Source organism: Ricinus communis, chromosome 8 (assembly GCF_019578655.1).
Source record: "Ricinus communis isolate WT05 ecotype wild-type chromosome 8, ASM1957865v1, whole genome shotgun sequence".
NCBI lineage: Eukaryota > Viridiplantae > Streptophyta > Magnoliopsida > Malpighiales > Euphorbiaceae > Ricinus > Ricinus communis.
Genome location: NC_063263.1, coordinates 14,384,856 through 14,409,764, shown reverse-complemented (window position 1 = coordinate 14,409,764; position 24,909 = coordinate 14,384,856). Strand labels below are relative to the sequence as shown.

General features: G+C 32.8%; 4 protein-coding genes across 7 annotated transcripts; 2 read left to right on the top strand and 2 right to left on the bottom strand.

Annotated features, from left to right (window-relative positions):
- Positions 1-148: 148 nt before the first annotated feature.
- LOC8269643 (histone deacetylase 9) lies at positions 149-6,082 on the top strand. 3 transcript variants are annotated; one of them, XM_015725311.3, is made up of 14 exons: positions 153-344; positions 924-1,036; positions 1,135-1,252; positions 1,918-1,992; positions 2,069-2,288; positions 2,800-2,863; positions 3,998-4,090; positions 4,193-4,301; positions 4,425-4,474; positions 4,558-4,648; positions 4,931-5,001; positions 5,275-5,376; positions 5,576-5,642; positions 5,781-6,082. In XM_015725311.3, the coding sequence occupies exons 1-14, from the start codon at positions 308-310 to the stop codon at positions 5,861-5,863; spliced, it is 1,293 nt and encodes a 430-aa protein (XP_015580797.1). In that variant the 5' UTR covers positions 153-307; the 3' UTR covers positions 5,864-6,082. The 3 variants fall into 3 exon arrangements, 2 of the variants coding, with proteins under 2 accessions (XP_015580797.1, XP_002529076.1); XM_002529030.4 differs by having other exon boundaries at positions 156-344; positions 5,278-5,376; XR_007217087.1 differs by lacking the exon at positions 5,781-6,082 and having other exon boundaries at positions 149-344; positions 4,931-5,005; positions 5,278-5,376; positions 5,576-5,598.
- Positions 6,083-6,418: 336 nt separating this feature from the next.
- LOC8269642 (alkaline/neutral invertase E, chloroplastic) lies at positions 6,419-11,067 on the top strand. The gene is made up of 6 exons (XM_002529029.4): positions 6,419-7,779; positions 8,274-8,439; positions 8,553-8,764; positions 9,004-9,497; positions 9,578-9,626; positions 10,550-11,067. The coding sequence occupies exons 1-6, from the start codon at positions 7,123-7,125 to the stop codon at positions 10,874-10,876; spliced, it is 1,905 nt and encodes a 634-aa protein (XP_002529075.2). The 5' UTR covers positions 6,419-7,122; the 3' UTR covers positions 10,877-11,067.
- A 422-nt stretch (positions 11,068-11,489) lies between these two features.
- Positions 11,490-13,860, bottom strand: LOC8269641 (putative low molecular weight protein-tyrosine-phosphatase slr0328). Of its 2 annotated transcripts, none has more exons than XM_002529028.4 (5): positions 13,339-13,856; positions 13,065-13,200; positions 12,716-12,783; positions 12,555-12,641; positions 11,490-11,810 (listed from the first exon to the last, which is right to left on the bottom strand). In XM_002529028.4, the coding sequence occupies exons 1-5, from the start codon at positions 13,744-13,746 to the stop codon at positions 11,754-11,756; spliced, it is 756 nt and encodes a 251-aa protein (XP_002529074.2). In that variant the 5' UTR covers positions 13,747-13,856; the 3' UTR covers positions 11,490-11,753. The 2 variants fall into 2 exon arrangements, with proteins under 2 accessions (XP_002529074.2, XP_048234272.1); XM_048378315.1 differs by lacking the exon at positions 11,490-11,810 and adding an exon at positions 11,940-12,289 and having other exon boundaries at positions 13,339-13,860.
- Positions 13,861-14,082: 222 nt separating this feature from the next.
- On the bottom strand, positions 14,083-18,399 carry LOC8269640 (serine/threonine-protein kinase D6PKL1). Its single transcript, XM_002529027.3, has 3 exons — positions 18,039-18,399; positions 15,300-17,181; positions 14,083-15,158 (listed from the first exon to the last, which is right to left on the bottom strand). The coding sequence occupies exons 2-3, from the start codon at positions 16,982-16,984 to the stop codon at positions 14,300-14,302; spliced, it is 2,544 nt and encodes an 847-aa protein (XP_002529073.1). The 5' UTR covers positions 16,985-17,181; positions 18,039-18,399; the 3' UTR covers positions 14,083-14,299.
- Between the last annotated feature and the right edge of the window lie 6,510 nt (positions 18,400-24,909).

Genomic DNA, 24,909 nt, shown 5'->3' with positions numbered 1-24,909 from the left:
ATTCATTTACTAAAATAAAGTTTAATATTTTATTTATTAATTTTTTATTTTCTTCAGAAAATTCTGTTTCGGAACCGACAGTTCTGATCCTGAATTATGAAAGGGAGAAATCTAGACCGAACCCGCCCTCCCAAATCCGGTTTAATCTGGACCCGCCTAGCCGTTAACAAGATTTAGTTCCAGACAGTTTGAACCCGTTCGTTTCAGGTTTCAGCCTGCTAGCAATGGCTTAATTTTTATTTTTTTTCTATAGCCATATCAAACAGTTAAGTTTTTCTTTTCCATTGATCATCTCTCTCTCTAAATAATGCGTTCCAAGGACAGAATCTCCTACTTCTATGATGGTACGTCTCTCTCTCTCTCTCTGACCCCAAAATGAAACCCTAGCTTCACTTCTCTCTTTTGTAAATATGCAGTTAAAATTGATGTATACTCGTTTTAGCTATGTTTTAGTTGCTGTAATAAGCTTATAATTTGATTAATTTCGAAAACTAAAGTTCGAATCATCAATCAGTTACAATTGAGCTTGTATAACTGCTTCAGTAGTAAAAGTTCACATCTTGTTATTCAATTTTATGATTTTCTTGTCAAATTTTTGTTAACTAGTAAGTTTCAGCTTTCAACTTTGTGTTTTAGTTTTGTTTTGATGCAAATCTTAAGATTTATTCTGTTTTTATAGATGTGATGAGCTTTTGATTTGATGAATTTGAAAATTAATTCTAAAGTAGAAGCCTTTAATCAAATTACATTGAATTTGCTGAACGGCTTGGATAACCGAAGTTCACATATCTCTATTTACTTTTATAACTTTTATTGTCAAATTTTGTTAAATACTAATGATTCAGCCTTCAATTTTGTGTTAGAGTTTTGTTTTATGTGGTTCATTTTTTTTTCTTTTGATAATTGGGATTTTGATATTGCAGGGGATGTGGGTAATGTTTACTTTGGGCCAAATCATCCAATGAAACCACACCGGCTTTGTATGACTCATCATCTTGTTCTCTCCTATGACCTACACAAGAAGATGGAGATTTATGTTAGTCTTATTTAAATTTTAGATTTTTTAGTGTTTTTATTCTTTTCCTAGTAAATTATAAATCGGATTTGTTTGCTGTCCTTTGTTGTATAATGCAGCGGCCTCATAAGGCGTATCCTGTTGAGCTTGCTCAGTTCCATTCAACTGATTATGTTGAATTCTTACACCGGATTGTACCAGATACTCAACATTTGTTTGCGAATGAATTGGCTAGATGTATGTCCTGGTTTCCTGAAAGTTTTAAAATTTATAATTTTTTTGAGTGGTGGTTGCTTTTTGTTGGTGTCGGAGTGCATCTGGGAAGTTTTGACAATTGTACAGTTAATAGATGAACGATGTTTAATAGCTATTGTATTTGAACTTGGTGGAGTTCGGGGCATCATTAGAAGTCAATGAAGTATTATTAATTGGATAGCGTGCTAACCATTTGAGATATATATATATATGTATATGATACATTCAGTTCTGTGAGTTATTTAAATCATGATATGATTCTTCATTTGTATTGCAGTAAGCTAGTATGGTGTTAGAACATTTGTTAGTGTTCATGTCGGTTTAACATTTTCTTCTTGCATATGTAAGGGAAAAGGAAGTTGTACGGGTTGGGATTTTAAATGCTTAGATAGCATGTTAATTTAAGCATATATATTTTTGTAGAGTTGTAGTTTGAGTAAATATTATTGGACTTTTGGGGTTTGTATGTTGCTTTAAAGATGAATGGATGGACTTTATTGTTCTTCCCCCACCCGCTGTCAGTTTTCAATCAGTTATATCTTTCTGCCCTGCCTAGAATCTTAGATCTAGTTCTGGAAGGAATGACAATTTTATGTCTAAAATTACTTTTAGCTTCAATTTTCACTTATCTTGTATTATTTTTCCAGATAATCTTGGAGAAGATTGCCCTGTCTTTCAAAACTTGTTCGAATTTTGTCAAATTTATGCTGGTGGAACAATAGGTAAGAGAGCAATATATTGTTTCCTGGGTTAGAAATCGTCTTCATCCTTGGAAAGCTGATTGATTATTGCTAACAGATGCTGCACGGAGATTAAACAATCAACTATGTGACATCGCTATAAATTGGGCAGGTGGATTACACCATGCTAAAAAGTGTGGAGCATCAGGATTTTGTTATATCAATGACTTAGTTTTGGGTATTTTAGAGCTTTTGAAGTATCATGCACGTGTTTTGTACATTGATATAGACGTGCATCATGGTGATGGTGTCGAAGAAGCCTTTTATTTTACTGACAGGTATTGAAACTTCCTTATTCTTTATGAATAGATTAGTATAGCCATGGAAATGGATATGTGAATTTCTATATTTGCTGCTCATTGCTTGTGGAATCAAATAGTTATATATGTAAACTATGTTTCTTAATTTGTTAATATAAAAAGACCCCAAGGCATATCTGATTTTTGCATTTAATATCTAGTCATTCCCTTCAGAAAAATTCACTTAATACATATAGCTGCTATAGTTGGTCAAAATTGTTATTAAGAAACATCTTTTCCAAGCAATCCCATCATGCTTTTACCTTATTCTTCATGCATCCGATACATATTTGCTCTTTTGTTGATTGTTTGGTTGAATCCCATAATTTGGTAAGTAATATAGCCTTGGCCAAAGGTTGTTGATGACAGACAGCTTTTTCAGGAAAATTTCCATGCTGAAAACAACTTACTGAAAAATAACTTGTGTCCAATTTAGTTCAAAGTATGTCAGTTAGAACTCTAATTAAGTGGATGAAGTTCGATGTGGCAGGGTGATGACAGTGAGTTTTCACAAGTATGGGGACATGTTCTTTCCTGGAACCGGAGATGTTAAGGTGAATTTAAATGCATTTTATTCTTTCTTAAATTACTGGAGAAGTCAAATACTTAAATTTCCTCATAAAATATGCAAATTTTTTTTTAGCCAGGCCAATTTCTGTAAGGTTCTGGAACATCAAGCTAGTTTTAAACAATTGTTGATGCCTACATTGTTATCGAACTACCAATTTATGTAAGGTTTTAAGCACTTGTGGTTGCTTACCTCTGTTACTGAACGACCTTTTTTCCATAGAGCATATTGGTTATGCTACCCCTGGCACTATTCTCTTTTCACTTGCCTAAATGCTACAGCACCAGCGCCCTCTATTATCCCTTAAATTATGAGCTTGTGCTGATATTTTAATAATATAATTAGTATGTTATTTGGTTGTATAATCATGGCTAGAATATTCAGTTAAGATTTAGTAGTCTGTTGACAACTTATGGCATAGCTGAAGTTGACATAACTATTAGCACACTGGTATTCTTCTATGGATATTTACAATTGACCTAATCATTTCGAATAATGTGTTTAAACTAGTTCAATTGACAAAGAAAATGAGTAGAACAATCAATTAGCATAAAACAAGTTATATGCAATATTTGGATGAAGTTATTTTGCTTGGAGACTTATTCAACTCTTAAGATTTGGCATCTTTCCAATTCAAGCGGATGTCTTCAGAGATATACTCATATCAGCTGTTTCCTTTTTCTTTTCTGTTATTATCATAAATTTGAAATGTTAAATTGATTTATTGACACTTGATGTTTTACATACTTCTTTCACTCACATTCACATAGTGTAAGTGGCAACTTAATGGCTGCAATTTATTTTGACCTTTGCCGGTTATCACAAAGCCTTTGTTCAATTTTAGGAGGTGTGTTCTAGGTCATGGAATTAGGGGTTAGGAACTTCAATTTAATAACCTTTGAAAGAAATAATCTATAATGTAAATATGTAGCTTGGATTTCAAAATCTTTAGGTCTGAAACTCTGATTCAATATGTAACCTTTGAAACATCAATAATATATGTATACAGCTTGTTAGAAATTTCAGAATATACTTAGGTCTGAAAATCTGGTTCTTATTTCTAGCCTGTCCTTTGCCAAGTTGAATTTGTGGCAAAATGTTGATATGGTTTATATTGAAGGACATAGGAGAAAGAGAAGGAAAGTTTTACGCAATAAATGTCCCCCTAAAGGATGGAATAGATGACACTAGCTTCACCCGACTTTTCAAAACAGTAAGTTCTGGTTAGATGTTTCTAATTCTGATCGTAATAGTTTTTCTTTGTTGCTTGATTTGTCAAGTTTAAATGTTTTGCTTGTAATTATCTACTTTGCAGATTATATCCAAGGTTGTAGAAACGTATCAACCAGGTGTGATAGTTCTTCAATGTGGTGCGGATTCGTTAGCTAGGGATCGCTTGGGCTGCTTTAACCTCTCCATTGATGGTGCATATTTCCTTGTAATTGATAAAAATTCTTTTGCTTCCATTTACAATAGGTGCCGATATGTGGAACAGTTATTTGCTTGTTCTTTCTTGTTTTGTTGATGATATATAATTGATCTTGCAGGGCATGCTGAATGTGTTAGGTTTGTAAAGAAATTCAATTTGCCTTTACTGGTACGATTTTATCTTATCCAATGCTACTTATAGTCCTCTTTTTCCTGTACATCAAATCTCAGAAAGGAACTTTGTCCAAATAGGTTACTGGAGGTGGAGGATATACAAAAGAGAATGTTGCTCGATGTTGGACTGTCGAAACAGGAGTTCTTTTGGATACAGAGCTACCCAATGGTATGCTTACGTTATAGTTTTTGGAAAAGACTTGCTTGTTTTGTTTCTCCCTCTGTGCTTGTCTGTGCATGATGCAAATTAAATGCAGCATTTACAATGTTGTGATGAATTATTGCCAGTAGTAATGATTAGCATCTGATAGTAAATGCTTTTAGAAGTGTATTTTCTCTCATTTGTGTATAATAGTTTTCCCACTTATAGTCTTGGTTCCTTTTTCTCTTTTGTTCTTTTCAAACACTAATAATGTGTGTCTGCTTATAAGTCAAATGGTTTTTCTTGCAGAGATCCCAGACAATGACTATATCGAATATTTTGCCCCTGAATATTCATTGAAGATTCCTGGTGGACAAATAGTATGTAATAACACAAACTTCCTATGTTTGCTTATCTTGCATTATTCAGGAATCAATTGTTATTCTGCCAATTTGGTTGCCAAATCTGTTGTAGGACTATAACTTGGTTCTTTAAAGTTTCGCCTTGTATCCACAGGTCCACAGCCATGCTGGACCTGTGTGACATTGGAGCTTGTTGACTTCAATGAAATCTTTTAGATTTTAAGTTGTGCAGTCAAATCTTGTAGTCTTGCAGTGTTCCTGATTGATCTTTCTTCTGTTTTGGTTACTAAGCAGGAGAATTTCAATAGCAAATCTTACCTTAGCACAATAAAAATGCAAGTGCTGGAAAATCTTCGGTGCATCCAACATGCTCCTAGTGTACAGTTGCAAGAGGTGAGTACCAATTCAAGATTTAGTTTGTTCATATGAAGTTGGTCAAAAATCCTGTTAGTAAGCTGCAGTTGATAGCAGACTAGTGTGCCCATGGGGAAATAAAAGTAATACTTATAATAATAACAATGTCTTACTCTAGATGTCCATTAATTTCTGGTTGGGGGTTTCAGTAGAGTGACAGCATTGATCTGTATTGCAGGTTCCACCTGACTTCTATGTACCTGATTTTGATGAAGATGAGCAAAACCCTGATGAACGAGTGAATCGTAAGTGGAAAGTTCCCAAAACTATCAATCATAGATGGTTACACCTGCACTCCTTTTATGTCCTTGTATCTTTCCGTAAATTTCTGATTCTATGATGCTTATCCTCGTTACCAAATTCACCATGAATTCTCATTTCAGAGCATACTCAAGATAAGCATATCCAGCGGGATGATGAATATTATGAAGGGGACAATGACCATGATCATAACATGGATGTTTGATGAAGTGAATCCTAATTTTTCTTCTTCAGCAGGCGAATGCAAAGTGTAAAAAGATACCAAATTATTGCCACAATAGATGTATTTGTCCCTAGGGTTCTAGATTATATCGTCAATTGATTTTGTCTGCAATTTACCATAGGATGTATTATTCCTGCAGATCTGTAAAAACCCATTATTTCTATGTGGTAAAAGAAAAAAAGAAAAAATTTGTGCCTCTTATTGCAGTTTTGTATTTCATAATTCAGATGTTTAATCAATCTGCAATGCAACTGTACTTTTACAGGGGTTCTGCAGTTGGGCTGGTTTGAATTTTTCTTTCAAACTGTATCTCTTGGATTGAATTGATAAATTTTCGAACCGTAAAAGATGTATTTTATATGGGTTGAACTGGATGATAAATTCAGGAACTTGCAGAAGTTGCAGATTGAATCCAATGTCATAGTGAAAATTTGTCCCGAAACATTTAAAAACTTGCATGAAAAAGTAAGCGCAGGTTCCATACATGATAAACGACGTCGTTTAACACGTGCAGAAATTCTCTTTGGCATCCGAGTAAAACAGAAGCCTTGCCATAAAATAACTGTCTCGCTCATTAGCTTTCTTCTCGAGAGAAAAAAGGAAAAGAAAAAAAAAAGAATCAGTAATATTATTACAGCCACCAAAGAGTCAGTACATCCTTGTGTTTCTCAAAAGAAAAAAAAAAAAAACTTTTGAGCTTATTAAAGTAACTTACTTGTAATTTCAAACTCAAAATATTTCTGTTTAGAGTTCAATTTACTTGAACTGACTCAAATTCAGACTTTGGGTTTTGTTTGTTTGGTTTCTGATCAAATTCAAACCTTGGAAACACACTTTTTTGTTTTTATATATGTACCTGTCGTAGTAAAAAAACATTCTCACATAGATGGTAAAGAATTGAATTGGGATTTTGTTATCCCATTTTCAGCCATTTAAATGGGTATTTTTCAAGTATATTGTCTTTTGCATCTAGGGTTTTCTAATACTAGAGCTTTTATAATCTTATAGGAAAAATCATGTTCCTTTTCTTATAATTTCATTTCTTTTATAATGTCTATATATGCTTTGCTTCAGTTGTACTTTAGATTTGATTTTGTGAACTTGTTTTTTTTTTTCTTTTTCATTTTAAACGGTACATGAACTCTTTTTATTTTTCTTTTACGTCTTTATCTATCTAGTGAAGAGGTCATCCTCTCTGGTGTATTGGGTTGGAGAAACCTGTCTAGTGTAATATTTTGACCATGGCTACTTCGGAATCAGTTTTACAACTTCTATCTGGTGGTTTGTCTCATCCTTATTATTCTGATATTTATTTCAACAATTGGAAGTCTGTGCGTTCTTTCAAATTCAGTTTAAACCGTACAAATTATGGAGGTTTAGCATACCAAAGGTCAAAGAATGATTCAAGGACGGCATGCAAGTACACGAAGATCAGTGCATGCCAGGATGCAGATGGCACTCACTATGCAAATGCTGAATGTGCTAAGAGGTTTGAGCAAATGAGATGCAGGTCCCAAAAGGCTGATAGTGTCAGTGGTGTAACTGCCAATGGGGATGAATCAACACCACTTCCTGTAAATGGCATTAATGGTGTGTCAAATGTTCAAGATTTGGAATTGGATGAACATAAAAGTGCAGGTTTCCCATTGAAGGGCAATGTAGACACAGCTGCAAGGGAATCAATTGATGAAGAAGCATGGGATCTACTTCGTGCATCCATTGTCTACTACTGTAGTAATCCTATTGGGACCATTGCTGCTAATGATCCATCTGATACTAGTATTCTAAACTATGATCAGGTCTTCATTCGTGATTTTATTCCTTCGGGAATAGCTTTCCTTTTAAAGGGAGAGTTTGATATTGTACGAAACTTCATCCTTTATACCCTTCAACTGCAGGTAATCAATATTTCCTTGATTAATTTTTATTTGAACTAGTTTTCCCCAACAAGCCCTTACTCTGTTTTAACCTTAACAGTTTTTAGGTTGCTGTTGCTTCTACATTTTCAAATAATGTTATATTAGTAGCATTACATTTTTGTGCATCACATTGTTCTTTATATTGAACGTGTAGAATCAGGCTTGAGGCAAAAAAAAGTGTAAAATCAGGAGCTTTAATCATTAGATCATCCATTTAAGCGCATTTCTGGTATGCTGCATGGTTATCGTTTCTAATAGTTGTGATCTTTCCAGAAAGCTAATCATTATAAGTTTGGCTTGTTAGTGATTTTGATCTAGTAGAAAGATATGCTGTCTCATTATGAATTTTGTTTGCAAACATATGAGAATTACAATCTGTCTTCGGTTTCACATCCAATAGGTATGGATATAAGGATTTTGTATGATTTACTTTCTGTTAAATCGAGTTTCCTGAGTAGTGCCCCTATTGACAGAGTTGGGAGAAAACCATGGATTGTCATAGTCCTGGTCAAGGACTGATGCCTGCTAGTTTTAAGGTGCGCACTATTCCCCTTGATGGTGATGATTCTGCTAGTGAAGATGTCCTAGATCCTGATTTTGGTGAGGCAGCAATTGGCCGAGTTGCACCTGTTGATTCAGGTAAGGAAAATAATCACAGTTTTACCCTTGTGTATTTGTCTGGTTATCATTGTGTATTTGTCTGGTTATCATTTCCTTGAGAAATTCATTGTGAATTTTGATCTTCCTGTCAGGATTGTGGTGGATTATATTGTTACGAGCTTATGGAAAATGTTCTGGTGATCTTTCTGTGCAAGAGAGGGTTGATGTGCAAACTGGGATTAAAATGATTTTAAAACTGTGTCTTGCTGATGGTTTTGATATGTTTCCAACTTTATTGGTGACTGATGGTTCTTGCATGATAGATCGTCGAATGGGAATTCATGGACATCCATTGGAGATTCAGGTTTATAGCCTTTTCTTGAGACTTACTCAGTTTTATTTCAATGAATTTAGTACTACTTTTTGTTATTTCATTGTTTGGAAAGCAAAATGAAATTCATCTCATATTCTTAGAAGACCTTTTCTATGTTGGTGATGAACTTGTGGCTCAAGGTCTCATATACTTGTGTCTGTTGGATGTTTAAAATTTTGTGGCACATAAATATAGGCAAAATTTATAAATAACATTCAATGTTATTTCAGGCACTCTTTTATTCGGCATTACTCTGTGCACGTGAGATGCTTGCTCCTGAGGATGCATCAGTGGACCTCATTAGAGCTCTTAACAATCGTCTTGTTGCCCTATCTTTCCACATTAGAGAATATTACTGGATTGATATGAAAAAGCTTAATGAAATATACCGATACAAGACAGAGGAATACTCATATGACGCAGTTAATAAGTTTAATATCTACCCAGATCAGATTCCTTCCTGGTTGGTGGAGTTTATGCCCAATAGAGGAGGCTATTTGATTGGAAACCTGCAGCCAGCTCACATGGACTTCCGTTTTTTTTCTCTTGGAAATTTATGGTCTATAGTCAGTAGTCTTGCAACAGTGGATCAGTCACATGCCATATTGGATCTTATCGAAGCAAAATGGAAAGAGTTAGTGGCTGAAATGCCATTCAAAATATGCTATCCTGCACTTGAAGGCCAGGAATGGCGAATTATTACAGGCAGCGACCCCAAAAACACGTATATGCTTTTACTATGATCCTTATGATGCTCCTGTTAATTTATTGATACTAACATCTTTAATTCGTATTCCCCTGCAGTCCTTGGTCTTACCACAACGGTGGCTCTTGGCCAACTTTGCTTTGGCAGGTTAGTTTATCAAAGCTGTACTACACTTTATAATCTGCCAGCTTCACAGGACCTTTCAGTTTGGCATTTTTAAGTATTTAAATCATTTTTAAGTTTTTAACAAACCTTTTTGAGCTTGTCCCGCGATATAATGATAAGAACTGCAGCAGATGACAAAGCTGTCTCACTGTATATAACATTAATGTGCGCTTGCTATCTTACTGCATGCTTATCCATTATGGTGTTTATGTGCATCTAAAATGAGTCTATAACAAGCTATGTGCTTTCACATATATCAATATTGGGACTAATGTCTCTTGTAGATAAGCCTTTGGTGAAAAGGGAAAAGTTAATTATTTTGAGCAGAATCATTATGGTTGCCAATAATGCTATTGTCTTTATCTTCATATGGATTTGCAATTTTGCACGTCACATCTTACAATATGGTGAAACAATCAAAGTGATTCTACTTGGACAGTTGGACCAATTATTTTGTTTCTCTGGTGTGCTCCTGATTAATGCTATCATAGTAGGCGCCCAAAAATTGATTGCTCAAGGTAAGTCCTCAACCACATTGATTAGGCACTAGTTCATCCTGTAATCCACGCTCCACCCTCCTCGTTTTTCAAATTAATAAGCTTGAAATGTCACTGAGAATGCATGCCAATTTTTTTATTTTGTGATTTAGGATTTATATCCCTTATGAAATGCTATTAGATCCATTCTTGTGGAAACAACTATAGACATACATGAATGTTTCTTTAACCATACCCAATATTCATATTACTAGATTGCTAATGCATGAGCAGTCTACTATGTGCTTTACCTAATGTGTATTACCGACTGATATACAAACTGCCCCTTTTCTGTTGGCATTCATTCCGCATACGGTTGTGGACGCAATGTATCCAAATGAAACTAACATATGTCCGGGTCATTTTCAGCTCACTGTAGCGTGTATTAGGATGAAAAGACCAGAGATTGCAGAGAAAGCTGTCAAGCTTGCTGAGAGGCGCATATCCAGAGATAAGTGGCCAGAATATTATGATACAAAGAAAGCAAGGTTTATCGGGAAACAGGCTCGACTATTTCAAACCTGGTCAATAGCAGGTTATCTTGTGGCAAAGCTCCTCCTTGACAACCCAAGTGCGGCAAAGATCCTTGTAAATGAAGAAGATCCAGAGCTTCTGAATACTTTTTCTTACATGATAAACGCCAGTCCAAGGAGGAAACGTGGTAGAGTTGGATCTAAGCGTCCCTTCATTGTGTGAAGCTCAGAGGAAGATCCAGTGGAGATTTAGGTCTCCAACACTTTGTAACTTAGCTTAGACAGCAAGTTGTGCTATTTGTACCATACAACTTAACATATATGTACAATGCCTGTAAGAAAGATGTGGCTTCGGGAATATTGACAAATACTTATTTCTTTGAGAAGTAAAGAGAATTGATGATGTTTTAGGGATATGAATAGATCAACAATAAACCTTGTGAAATACCATAGAGAAAAGGCCTCCAATTGTTTGTATCTATTCATTTTCTGCCCCTCTCAACTTCAGTCTCAGCTTAGAGGTTAGTAGGATTTTCTCTTGTCAGATTTTCACCTATTACCCATTACCAGCCATTTTGCATTTGCTCAGGCTTCTGCAGTAACCCGCGTCAGATGAGTGAGTGAACTGTCAATCAGACAACTAATGGGAATTAAGAAGATTGTGATCAAGTGATATTAGAGGCCAAGCCGACTTGCACTATAGCAAATTCATTTTTTTATCTGCTCGGACAAAGGTGAATCTTTCGCACTGAATAAGGCAAACCATTTATTTTTCATTAGGAGATTCTTAGCTTAACCTCAAGAACACAACATTGATCAATAACGTGGAAAGCACATACACTTGCCAACCAAGCTAAGCTAAGTAAATACATTCACTTGTCTTTTCCATACAATTGACTTTATCATCCAATACAATATCCAATCCCAAAGTCATGCTAATAATTCAAGCCACATCAGAGGCAAAATGGAAGATGGGGACTTTTGATATTGAACATAATGATCAATTCGATCGTATTACATACAATCTCTGTGTATCTTGAATGAAAGGATTGGATTGGGCAGCATTTAACCAAGAGTAACGAACTTAGAATGCTGCTGTTCTATGCCACGATGCTGTCCAATAACGATTCACAGGCGTCTTCAAGTAAATCCAAAACCTATAATAAAGATATAGCAAATTATAAGTATAAGAGAACTGAAATTCTTTGTTAGTTATTTTTTTCCTTGTAATTAAGTAAAGCACAGAATTTGGAAGGGTCTGCACTAGCTCAAGAATTTTGCAAGTGACGATCAATAAATTATAGAAATCAGTCTTGATAGATACTGTTTATAATAGCATGTCATCTCAAGTCCTATGGTACAAAATAAGAGGGAGAGTATACAAGTTGAAAATATTTGGTAGAAAGCAATTTGGTCTAGATGGTCACAATTTGAAGGAAATTGCAGAAGAAGTGGCAAGTCAAAGAAGTAAACAGAGTTGTATAATGTATTATAAGGCTGTACTAGAACTTAATATGAAGTCTGGAGTGGAATCTACCTCTTATTTCAGAGAATGAACGACATAGGTAGGCGAATTTGTTTGATAAGTGAAGCATAGATGACTAAGCTATTTCTTTCAGTGGTAGTGCTGCATGGTCTACATAGATTGACGAAATCTCAGATCATTTTTCAAAACTAATAATCTAATCAAATCCACACATAGTACTGATTGAACTTCCAAAGATATCAAGCAATTCAGATGCTGCTAAATCATAATGTCCTCAATTTCTGACAACTTGAGCAATGATGTCCTAAGCAAATTCATTTTGCAGTATATGACTGGCATAATGCCAACAATATCAAGTCCAGATGATAGGTTATCCATGTTAGCTTCGACAATAACTTGAAACATCACAAATTACCTTCTCAAAGCCCTGTGGTCCACCATAGTAAGGATCTGGAACTTCAGTCTCATCATGCTTCTTGCAGTAGGAGCACATTAATTTAACCTGCAAAAAAAAAACAACTAACTTGAATAAACAATCCAACACTAAACTCACAAACTTGCAAAACGTTTTCTGACCTTCTCGTGTGCATCATCAGGCAGCGAGTCTCTAACTTTCCACCTATTAAAAGCCTCAAGAATATCCTCTGCACACAACATTAACATGCACGTTACATAGTTACATGTAACAAACCACTGGACCAGTTGTGCAGTGCAGCAGTGGCAAAAAGGGCTACGAGTTCAGGCCCCTGTCACTCCTTAAAATTCCCATCACACCAAAAGAGAAAATACATCTACATATAATAAATATGTGAATAAACTAAAACCAATATAGATAAGCATTCAGCATATGTAATTAATATACAACTAGTTCTAGCATGACCAGAAATGATAAATATCTTGAACATTTTGTAAATGTTCTCTTCACCTCTATTTTGCTTGTCCATTGCAAGAATGATATCAAAATCCCTAAAATCAGAAGGTCGAATTGGCCTTGATATGGATGTTATCTCAATCCCACGCCTCTTAGAAGCAGCCCTCATTCTTGGATCTGCTGGATTGCCCTTCGTTAACCAAGAACAATTAAAAATTAATCTCATTTTGGGAAAAAAAAAAAAAAGGACAAAAACACATCAGTCAAAAAGCTAATATATGCTTAGACATGGATACATAGATAGATAGATACATAAAACTAAAAAAACCTCATGGTAATTAATGGTGCCAGCAGAGTCGATATTGAACTTGGAGTCAAGACTTCTCTTCTTGACAATGTCTCTAAAGACACCCTCAGCAGCTGGGCTTCTACAAATGTTACCTAAGCAAACAAAAAGAACAGAGAAGGGTTTGGTCTCTGTCTCAGTTGATGATGCCATTGATGAGGCTTTGATCAAACAACACCTTAAAGGGTAAGAGGAAGTGTTTTTGCTTGTGGATTTCTCATGATGATGAAAATTCAGATGGAAAGAGTAGTTTTTGACAAGTGGGTGATTAAAAAATGGGGCTTTTAGAGAGAGATGTTTGGTCGGGTTGTGGCAAAATCGTAAATTAGTATATTGGGTTGGCAACCTGCTACTAGCAGTGTACAAGGATAATGATGATAATGCCCTCATCACCCTCCTGAGAGTTTGGAGTTTAAGTTGAGAGTTTGGAGTTTGAATTGGATTTGGTCTTGTAAGAAAATACTATAAGTAGAAGAACATTTCTTTTTTAGTTTTGGCGAAATCAACTGAAAACAGAATGGGCTTGTAATGGATAGGGTGGCATGTGGGCGTAATTTTTTTCACTCCTCAAGGATAAAAATAACGTAAATGTTTGTCCGTTTAAATTTCAACTATATGAAAGGATGAAATCTTCATGTTATTAACAGAATTAAACATGCCTGCCTAGCAGGAAATAGGAATAAAACCAGGGAGAGAGAATGTCAAATTACAGGCAGAAAACATGAATGCTCAAACAAGTCAGAGAGATTAATGCTATTTCCCCACTTCTGGATTTCCAAATCTAAACTATTGGTAAGGTATACATATATCCCATATCCGACAGGCTGCCGCCAATTTTCAGAATTACATTTTTACACTATATGCTATAAATACATATCGGTTACAACAAGGATGAGAAATCTCATTTTTAAAAAAGAAAAATCAAACATCTTCCTTTCTCAATCTAAAACATCTCAAACTCTGTATAGTCTTCTGTACCCTTAGATTCCTTACATTTTGTGCCCTCTTTGTTCTGAGAAAATGTGGTAGTTGTGCCAATTCCAGTATCACATAACTTGGGCATCTCAGGTGGTATTGCACATCGTATCAGTGCCCAGTTCAGGCCTTCAAAGAAAGAGTGCTGTTTGATCTCTGCAGCCCCTTTTGCAGATCCTAACCGATTTTCAGGTTCTTTTATCAGCAAGCCTCTAATCAGATCACGTGCATGAAAACTGACTATCGGACTACTTGGAAACTTGAGGCTTCTGGAGACCACATTGGACAATGTTTCCTCATTTCCTGACCCTTTGAAGGGTGTCCTACCATATAATAGCTCGAACAGGAAGATCCCAAATGTCCACCAGTCAACAGCACTACCGTGACCGTCGCCTTTGATAATCTCTGGAGCAAGGTATTCATGAGTTCCGACAAAGGAGTTAGATCGCGCATTAGTAGGCTCCACTACCAGCTGTGGCAGCGGACTGACTTGAGCAGCTAGGTCAGACTTTAACTTGCGAGATTTCGCAGCAACTGATAGAAGACGAGGAGTGAAACATGAAACTTGCCAGGCTGGGTGGAGGCAGAAAGGGTCAATGCAGCTAGCTTCAGAGCATGGACTTGACATCTTTTTAGTGGGTTCTTCAACTGGTGAAGCTGATTGAACCAGAATTGGGTTAACAGCACACCTGAGTGACAAGTCAAAATCTGAGAGCATGATGTGCCCATCTTCTCGGACCAAAATATTTTCTGGTTTTAAATCACGATAAACAACTCCAAGCATGTGCAAATACTCAAGTGCAAGGAGGACTTCAGCGACATAAAACCTGTAGATGTGATGGGATCAGTTGTTGAGGGAGAGAAATTAACACGTTCAAGGGGGTCATACTACAAGATTTTTTACAAAGCCTAATCCCAGTAGTTAGAAAACATTAATAAATAAATAAAACCTCAAAAAGTCTAAGTACCTTGCTGCTTGTTCAGAGAAACTCCTGCTTGGTTGCTTCTGCCTCAGCACATGCAGATCTCCGCCTGAACAATGCTCCATAACCAAGCATGAGAATCTGTCAGACACAAAATGGGCATATAATGTGGGGAGAAAAGGATGATCCAGCATCTGTAGAATTTCTCTTTCAGTTTCCGCCCTGGACATCTTCTTCCTGCTTGCCAAAAATTCATTGTCCATCACTTTCAATGCAAACAGACAATTTGTACCAGTTAGCTCAGCAAGATAAACGGATCCAATATCCCCACAGCCAAGCTTCTTGATGAGCTTGAAGTGCTTCAGACCTAATCTTCCATGCTGCCTCTGAACTTGACGAATGGCTTCCCACCTTAAATCCCTAGACATATGTGGCCTAGTGCCACAACGACTAGACCCGCTTAGATTGCTATCTTCACTAACACTTGTGCTACTACTATAATCACCAATGCTACTTTTTGAACTTTGGGAGAACTCACCCTTTTCTCTTGACCTTGATCTTTCGTCAACTTTTGTCAATATAGACTTTGTTCTGTAATCAGAATTACTTGAACCAAGTTTGCTTGAACTTGTCTCCTCAATGCCTGAATTGCATTCAATAATATGATTCATAGCACTGGATGCTGGAGATGATTTCATACTTTCTTGGCTTACAACCTCTGGAGTACAGTCACAAGGGTCTGAATTGCTTGTGCTAGGATCCTGATCATTATTGACTTTTCCTCTACATAAATTGGAAATGCTGGAGACAGGAGGCAACTCCTGCTTTACTTTCTTCTTCAAAAAGCTCTTGTTTCTGAAGATTGGCTTCATAAAGCGTGGACTATTACATGCAGAGCTGTTCACCACACCAACAGGGCTGCAATTAGATGGTAAATATGCTGTGTGTAAATGGTTTCTCTGCCCCTCTGGCAGTGGAGGCTTGGAATAAACTTTAATTGAGGCTGAACTCTTTTCATCCACCTCTGGTAGTTTCTCACTAGCATGACTGCTAGATGGAAAGTCTGTAGGCTGAAGCCTTTTGTTTTCTGCCTTTGGTATTTCAGTAATTGGCACTGTATGCAATGGTACAGCTTGATCTTGTGAAGAATGAGCATTTTGATATAGAAACTGAGACTTGTCCATTTGTGATGATTCGCACTTCTCTGAGGAGTTTGATGCGACTCTTTCTGGTACAAGGGATATTTCCACCAAGTTACCGTTACCATCATTCAGGGGGAGGCCAGATCCATTTGCCTCGACTACGACTGCCCTGTACAACCTCTTGATAGTTCCTGCTTCTGAGGCCCCTGATGAAGTTGCTGGTCTTGATAATCGCTTCATTGCAGCCATTTCTGATGCCTGAGAGATGCATAAGCCCCTCAATGCCTGCTTCAAACTCACAGGCTCAGAAATTCCAATTCCTGACATTTGTGGTGAACCAACTCTGATTGGTCTTTTCATCGCTTTCTTCCGTAAACTATCTTTACTGCTTTCATGGGTTAGACCAAGGCCCTTAGTTGAAGTTCTAATGTCAATTGCTTCGAAAAGACGATTGATGTCATCCTCTATAGAATACCTATTACCTGACAATGGATAAGAATGTTTTCCAGCATTCTCGTCCATTTTCAAATCAAAGTCTAATTCTTCAGTTGATTCAACAATTTCAGAAGTGCTTGGCAAAGCATCCATCTCTACAAGATTCACTAAAAAGCTACAAAGAACTAATATCCTGTTGCAAGAACACACTAGCCCATTTCTGAAGAAGAATTTCGTAGGTAAAGTAGCACAGAAACATAACCTTTGAGATTCTCTCCGATCATACTGATTTCCTGTCTTAAATGGCCTATTTTAACCCTTTCACTAGCCTCAAAATGACGATTGAAATCCTGCCACAATCAACATGGTTTTAATAAATACAAGCAATGTCCCATAAAGAAAACACTATACATCATTGGCATCATACAAGATATAGCATATAATGCCCTCCGAACCTATCAAACTGAATACGAAATTCCTAAGTTAAACATGAAATGGAAGGAAATCTTTTTATCACAAGTGAAAGATTTTCATGGGCTTTCCTAGACAATAAAGTTTGATGTAAGAGAATTTCTTGTAACAAAAAATTCTATCTATCATTTGCAAGCCTGACATTGATCACACAACTACCACATCCAACAATCGGAGGTTTAGAAACTACAAAAGTTTCAATCTTTAATTTCAAACAAGAACATGCAACACGAGCTAAATCCAAAAAAAAAAAAATGAAATTCGCATGTTCTTCCACAATAATTCCAATACAAAAAGATAAACCAACCCAATAAAATTCTCATTGGCTATGGTAAAGTACACTGAATAATCAATCAATTTTCAAGAAAGGACAGCGCTATGTGAATCCTTTTTTCTTTATCTTTTTTTTTTTTTTTTGAGCTTAAGATTAGACAACAACGTTACAAGAAAGGCCATATTATCAAAATTCAAAGCAGCAAAGCGTGCCATCATGTTAATTCAAGATAATTAAAAAAAATAAAAAATAAAAACAGAGACCCTTTTGTCTCATAATGAAAATAACAACGCGTGCCCTGGTGACCTTCACTGATCTTTACTACAGAAACAAAGATTAAAAAGAGAAACCAATAGCAGGAAACAGTAGTCTGAAACAAATAAGAAGCTTGAAAGTGAAAGCTTAAACAGCTCAGGAGAAAAAACAAAAAACAGAAAAAAAAAAAGAATACAGCTTTGTTACCTGAAGTACGATCGGAGGCGGTGATCAAACGGGAAGAGAGAGAGAGAGAGAAAAGCATCATGAGCAGAAGGGGCAGAGAGAGTAGAAAAGAGAAAAGAAGAGGAAAGAAGGGAGCGTTAGGTTTAGGGCACGAGAGAGAGTGAATGAGGAAAGAGAAAGGGAAAGAAATGCAAATCACGAGAAATGTGACTCCTTTTCTCTTTTCTTTCACCGCTACAGAAGAGATACTTACTGTTTCTTTCTCTGTTATGCCGGAAATCTTAGACACAGACACCACATTACATTACATACTCTTCTTCCTCTTCTGTATTTTTCTTCCCACAAAAAACCGAAAAAGAATAAAAAAAATACTCCGATTTTCTTAGCCATAAATATGGCTCGCTACTATGCAACTTGGTTGTTATTCTCTACTTCATTTCTATGCTATTCCCGCTCTTTTTTTTTCTGTTTTCTTTTAAATTTTTCCAAAATTGACAAACAAACATTGAATCACACTTATAAAAAGATGGTTTAACTAATTTTTCAGGATTTAGTATTATATTTTTAATCGTATATTTTAGCATATTGTATTATAAAATTACATATTAACATTATTAATAAAATTCACTAAATAATTTGGAATCAAATTTACATATTTATATGTAATTTACATCATTAATCCTACCAAAAGCCTATCATCCTAACTCAGTATAAATTTTTTTTTTAAAAAAAAAAAAAAAAGAGCCCATAAATATATATTACAATGAACAAATAGTACCTTGGTTCAAAGGTTAAAAATGTTTTGGTCCATTGACAAAAAAAGAAAAACACCTTATAAAAGTGTTGTAGAAAATCTCAATCTTAGTTGAACCTTTTAGAGATTGATCATGATTGTTGTCCCCATTATGCTTCTAACATAGAGCATGTTTCTGTTTCTTTAATTATTCATGGATGATAAGTATTAAACTCCACTAAAGGTGCAAAATGAACCCTAAACTATACCTTGTGTAGTATATTAGCACTTTAAGTTTTTTTCTATCCTGATTGGAACTTATTATTTTAAAATCGACACAGATCAACTATTTCGTTAAATACATGTAAACTTTCATTAATTTGTTTGCTTACTTGGACATTATTAGACCTACGCTTTAGCTAATAAGAAAATTAATAATAATTGCCAAGTTCAGTACGTAGAACCTATTATTCTCTTTGTTAACTTTATAACCTATCATCACTTTCACTCTTATCTTCATGCTTCGCTTTGCTATCTTTATCTCCACCTTGCGTTGACACCGTTATAAGCATTCTACACCTATGATATTTCTCCATTCCACATCCTCTTGTACTTAAATCATATTCAACTTCCATCTCTTGCTATTGTCTTAATAAAGTTAAAGTGAGATGGAGATGATAAAGATGAAATTGAGAGGAAAGAAAAGTTATAAATTTAGTGATCTAGATTAAATTTGCTACAAAAGCAATATGGTTGTTTTCGTTATAAGTACTATTTTTTTTCTTTTTTCTTTTTAATATATTATACGATTTTTGTTATTAGTTACGTTTTCGAATAGTTCTAAGTCTTTATATATATTTATATTTTTTTAAAAGAAATAAATTGCTCCATCTTATGCATAATGCATTTTCTACTTTTCTTTTTGAGGCAAAAAGAAGAACAAAGCATTAGAGACAATATATTTATGCGTTTCTCACTAAATTATAATTGAGACAAAAACCATTCAACTCGACATAAGAAAATAGAAAGAACAAAGTGCTTGGTGATTAACATTTGGAGTCATTACTATAATTGATTCAGTAGATAAATAGAATTGCTAAAGGTAACAAAGAGAGAAGTACGTTCCACATGTCGAGTTGGCACTTTCTATTAATTTCTTTTCAGGTAGCTAAAGAGTGGGTCTCATATTCTCCGAGTAGCTAAAAAAGTAACAAAAATTTATATATATTCAACAGAATAGTTTATCTGTACCGATTTTAGAAAAACAAGTTCCAATTTGGAACAATAAAAATACTTGAAGTGCTAATGTGCTAAACGAGATATAATTCAGGGTCCAATTTGCACCTTTGGCCTTTTAAATTTTTATGTAAAGATACCACTAGCATTTTCAAGTTAAGAAAATACATGGACTATGTTTTATTAAATAAATAAACATTGTTAAGTTGTTTCTACATTGCCCCAAATAAATAAATAAATAGGTAGCTTTCACCTTTTGTTAAGAGATTAGATGTTTTGTCTACACTCTAAACTGTGCTCAAGCTAATTTGAGTTTAGATGGAACTCCCCACCAGCCAACATTCCCACATTTAATCTTGTCCTTCTATGCTTAGATTTTATTTGCCTAGGTGGGTCCAACAGCTGACTCTACTAAATTTCTTTCTGCTAATTAATTGAAAAATAATTAATATTTACTTTATTATAGATTTGAAAAATATATCACCTTCATAAGTAAGTACAAATTGTATAGTATCTTTTCTATTTCACAAAATTAATAAGTTTTCACATAGAATGTATAGTAGTTTTAACATTTTGTTAGGATCTTTAATTTTTACACTTGTAGTTTTAGTTTCATTAGAAACTATAATTAGGCAGCATATTGGCTAGAATAACCCTAATTCTCTTAGCATGTTCTTCCTTAATTGCCAGTCTCGTTGAAAGGTCCAAATGATTATTAGAGAAAAGAAATGTAGTATAAGTATATGATAAAGTCTTTTTTAGTTTAATTAAATCTTAAATTCGAACTTTTAATACGTAGCTGTATTAAAACTTTTAAAATCGTGTTTTACTACTCGTTCTATATTAATTGGACTATCTTTGAAAATATTGATCATGAATTTGGAGCTTAGTCTTTGTCAGGTTACAAAGAAGAATTGTGGAAATGAGAAATCACTTTACAAACAAAAGGAACAAACTGAAGTGATTTTTAGGGTTTTCTTTTTCCTTGGCAAATGTACAGGAGAAACCAACTTCATATTTCCCGCTCAAAAAAGTTCCTTTAACAATAAATAAAAATAAAAAGTTGACTCAAAATTAAAAAGGCATGACATGTGAATTCAAAAAAAAAAAAGTATTTAATTTATCAAAAAAAATGTTTTAAGGAAACTAAAAATTAGCCTATTGTCTCTTTCTATTATTATTATTATTTCTTACCATAAGAATCAATTCATAATAACTTGGAAAGAAAAAGGTTGTTTGATCATCCTCTGTTATAATCATGATAACCCTCCAAAAAATAATCAAATCCAAGAATTTTAAAGTGTGCTTTTTTGGATCATAAGAAAAAAAACAATATTACAATAAAGTTTCATACCCTTTTTTACTATAGTTTGGTGGAAACCCTTTATTGTTTTTAACCCATCATTATGGATATTAAGTAGGGTAATATGATCATCTCTCTCTTTGAACATGTTTTGAATTTTTCTTAGGGTTGTCCATCTACTTTTCTTGTTGGCCAATTACTAGTTTGCTATGAACCAAATATTTAATTAATTGATCTTCTAGTTAACTTTTTAAGAGAATATGCTCAGAAGTTTCGAGTCGAATATGGGTCCCCATTTTACTCTTTTAAGGAGTAAGACTATTAGGAGTGTTTAGTTCGTACAAATCTTAATTTTGAATCTCACTATTTGTTTATATAGATAATACAAAAAAAAGAAAAAAAAATAATACAATAAATTTTTTATATAATCATATATTTTAAATCAGGTATAATTTATAACTATAAAAGAAAATTATAATTTAATAGAAATTTTAGTATTAAAATCTTAAATTAATTTTATAAAATTTTTAATACTAAAATCTTTCTTTTAACTTAGTACTTAATATTGTTAGTAAAATAATAACCACTAAATATAAAATATACTAATATTTTATTATATTGTGTAAATAAAGCTAACGAGATAAAGTAATAATATAATAAAATAAAATAAAAAATAAAAAATATTTTTAATACATTTATATATATAAATATCACTATATAGATAGATATATTCTTAAAATAAGTAATTATAATTTATTGCAACATAAAATTTATTTCTATTTATAATTTCAGACCAAAATTTTTTATAATTGTGTAGAAATTATATTTCTATATACAATATTACTATAAAAAATTGTTACTGTATTTAATTTATATATTTTAAATGAATTTAATTATAACGAATAAGTAACTTACATAGATGGTTCATATATATAAATTATTTAATTATAATACATTAATGTATGTGTGAGATGTATTCTAGAAACATAAATAGGTGGCCTATAGTATTCGTACCTTTTGGGCCAATTATTTTGTGCTTTTGCCATATACCTAAAATAGGCCGTAGAAAAAGGTTGGCAGGCCCAGGAAACTTTTGGGCCCATTTTATTACATGCAAATGCGATTGAGGAGGATTACAATCCAGTTTCTAATTAATATGTTTATGGAACTCTGCTATTTGTTCCATGGCAGCACATCTAATTGGTTGAAATATTAATAATTCATACATATTTAATTATTCAATAAAAATAAATATTTATTACTTATCTAGCATTTTAGTGTACAAATCGAGACATTTATTATGTACTCGCTAATAACAAACCAAATAAATTCATCTTTATTTAATAATTTCAGTCGGAAAAATAATAAAACTTAAAATATATTTTTTGAGTTACAAATAAGAGGAAGGAGACTCGAATGTGAAACCTTCTTCAAGTTGCTATATACACTTATCATCCGGCTAAGCTCGTGAATATGATAAAATTTAAAATATTAATATAAAAGAAACTCAAACTCATTACTCCTTTTTAGATTTCTTTATTTGTTTTTAACTTTTAATTTTTTTGAAAGTTCAAAATTATAAAAAAGAAATATTCATAATTGGATGCAGATGAAATTACAGCTCTAATCTTTTTTCTAGCCATAACCAAAGCCACATCCAAAGGATAGCAAAAATATTGGGTTAATAGTATTCTTCTAATTTTACACCAAATTCATTCAAAATAATAATAATAATAATAATAATAATAATGGCAACCCATCAGAAAAAGAGCAAGCATTTTGATATTTGACATACATATAACAATTATTTGCAAACTGAAAATGACCATATAATAAAAAAAAAATATGAAAGTGTTCAAAATTTGTGAGTGGTAATTATGTTCCTGGGTCATTTTCAGGTGAAGAAGAAACTAATTAAAGAGAGGCAGGGAGAAAGGGACAAAGATTTATGTCTTTTGTAAGTGTTTGAGGGTAAAAAGAGCAACCAAGTCTATGGCATTGAGAAAGACATAAACCATTATATAGCTTGACAATTTAATTGGCAATTAATTAAGTTCTTTTTTTTTTATTTGATATGGACTAATCATCCCTTTTAATCCACAATTTTGATTTTTGTCCTTACATCTTTGTAATTAATTAGTATTACTTTCACTTTCTCCCCTTTGATGTGAATAATAATTGATAGAGATGGTGGCATGTTTAAAAATGATTGTTTTTATATTAGTCATAGACTATTTTAGTCATGTTGATTTATTTTAAAATTATATTTATTCCTAAAAAAGAAAAAGCATACTTATAGTTTTGCATTTTTTTTTAAATTTGAAGTGTATATTATTTTCTTAACAAATAATATTATGTGCTTCAAATCATTGATAAATTTTTATATAATATTAAATTTATATTCATGCAACATTTCAATTTGATGATAACGATTTTATTTTAACTCGCTATAATCTATCTATATATATTAATTTATGAGATTTAAAATTATTTTGACATATGAGCTTAATTTTTGATCCATATAATTTTTATTTTGATATGTATATTTATTTTTAATTACATGAGATTTAAACTTACTTGTAATTTTATAATTTTTTTATTAATTTATTGATTAATAAGTTATATCCCTAATTAAATATTTACTCTAATTTTAAGGAATAAACATATTAATTATATATTTTAATATTATATTAACTAATAAATGATTTTATAATCAGATTATGATACTAATTGTATCATAATAAATAGTATATTAATTATATTTTAATATCATATTAACTAATTTATTATTTTCTAATTAGATAATAATTCTAATTTTAAAAATAATATTTTAAATTATTTTATTATTATTATATTTAATAATAAATTATTTTTTAATTATATAATAAATTTATAATTCTTTTTTCAAAATCAATAAATTTATATTTCTAAAAAATAATAATATCAATTATATGGATATTATTAATTTATAGAATATTAAAATTAACTAATAAATATTTTCAAAATAAATTCTATATTATTATACTAATACAACTTTAAAAAGATTAAGGACATTTACAAATAGTTAGTTTGTTTTTATTTTTAAAAATAATATAAATTAATATTAAATATTAAGATTTTTATTAAATTATATCTATCAATTTAATGTTATAATCAAAATAATAATAATAATCACGTAAAATATTAATAAATAATTACTTTAAACTTAATCTTATAACACAGTTATCGTTTTATTTTGTTCAAAAATAATAAGTTGTAAAAAGGATAAAGAATATTATTTTTCTTTTTGGCAAAATTTAAGGAGCCTTCAACGTTTCAAGTGTACTATAAATCTAATATTTTTAATTAGTTTTCTAATAAAATTTTACAGTTAAACAATGTAATACATATATTAAAAATTATTAACAATTTAAATTATTTAATGAAATATCGTTACGCATTCACTTATGAAATAATTTGAACTAATTGGTTAATACATATATTAAAAATCATTAACAATTTAAAATATCTTCTGAAATAATTATTATATATATTATTAAGTTATGAAATTACAATCATATTTTTACTTTTTACACTTTTTTTTTATATTTCTTAGGAGACATAAAAAAACAAAAATCAAT

What these genes read in the sequence shown, in the direction of transcription:
- LOC8269642 (XM_002529029.4), top strand. Translation starts at nt 7,123, where the DNA reads ATGGCTACTTCGGAATCAGTTTTACAACTTCTATCTGGTGGTTTGTCT. An exon ending in AGTTGCACCTGTTGATTCAG is followed by an intron (nt 8,440 to 8,552) that starts GTAAGGAAAATA and finishes TCTTCCTGTCAG; the next exon opens with GATTGTGGTGGATTATATTG. An exon ending in GGCCAACTTTGCTTTGGCAG is followed by an intron (nt 9,627 to 10,549) that starts GTTAGTTTATCA and finishes GGTCATTTTCAG; the next exon opens with CTCACTGTAGCGTGTATTAG.
- LOC8269640 (XM_002529027.3), bottom strand. Translation starts at nt 16,984, where the DNA reads ATGGATGCTTTGCCAAGCACTTCTGAAATTGTTGAATCAACTGAAGAA. An exon ending in TTCTCTGAACAAGCAGCAAG is followed by an intron (nt 15,159 to 15,299) that starts GTACTTAGACTT and finishes TCACATCTACAG; the next exon opens with GTTTTATGTCGCTGAAGTCC.
- LOC8269643 (XM_015725311.3), top strand. Translation starts at nt 308, where the DNA reads ATGCGTTCCAAGGACAGAATCTCCTACTTCTATGATG. An exon ending in TGCGAATGAATTGGCTAGAT is followed by an intron (nt 1,253 to 1,917) that starts GTATGTCCTGGT and finishes TTATTTTTCCAG; the next exon opens with ATAATCTTGGAGAAGATTGC. An exon ending in AGATTCCTGGTGGACAAATA is followed by an intron (nt 5,002 to 5,274) that starts GTATGTAATAAC and finishes TTGGTTACTAAG; the next exon opens with CAGGAGAATTTCAATAGCAA.
- LOC8269641 (XM_002529028.4), bottom strand. Translation starts at nt 13,746, where the DNA reads ATGAGGGCATTATCATCATTATCCTTGTACACTGCTAGTAGCAGGTTG. An exon ending in AATGGACAAGCAAAATAGAG is followed by an intron (nt 12,784 to 13,064) that starts GTGAAGAGAACA and finishes TGTTGTGTGCAG; the next exon opens with AGGATATTCTTGAGGCTTTT. An exon ending in CTGATGATGCACACGAGAAG is followed by an intron (nt 12,642 to 12,715) that starts GTCAGAAAACGT and finishes TTTTTTTTGCAG; the next exon opens with GTTAAATTAATGTGCTCCTA.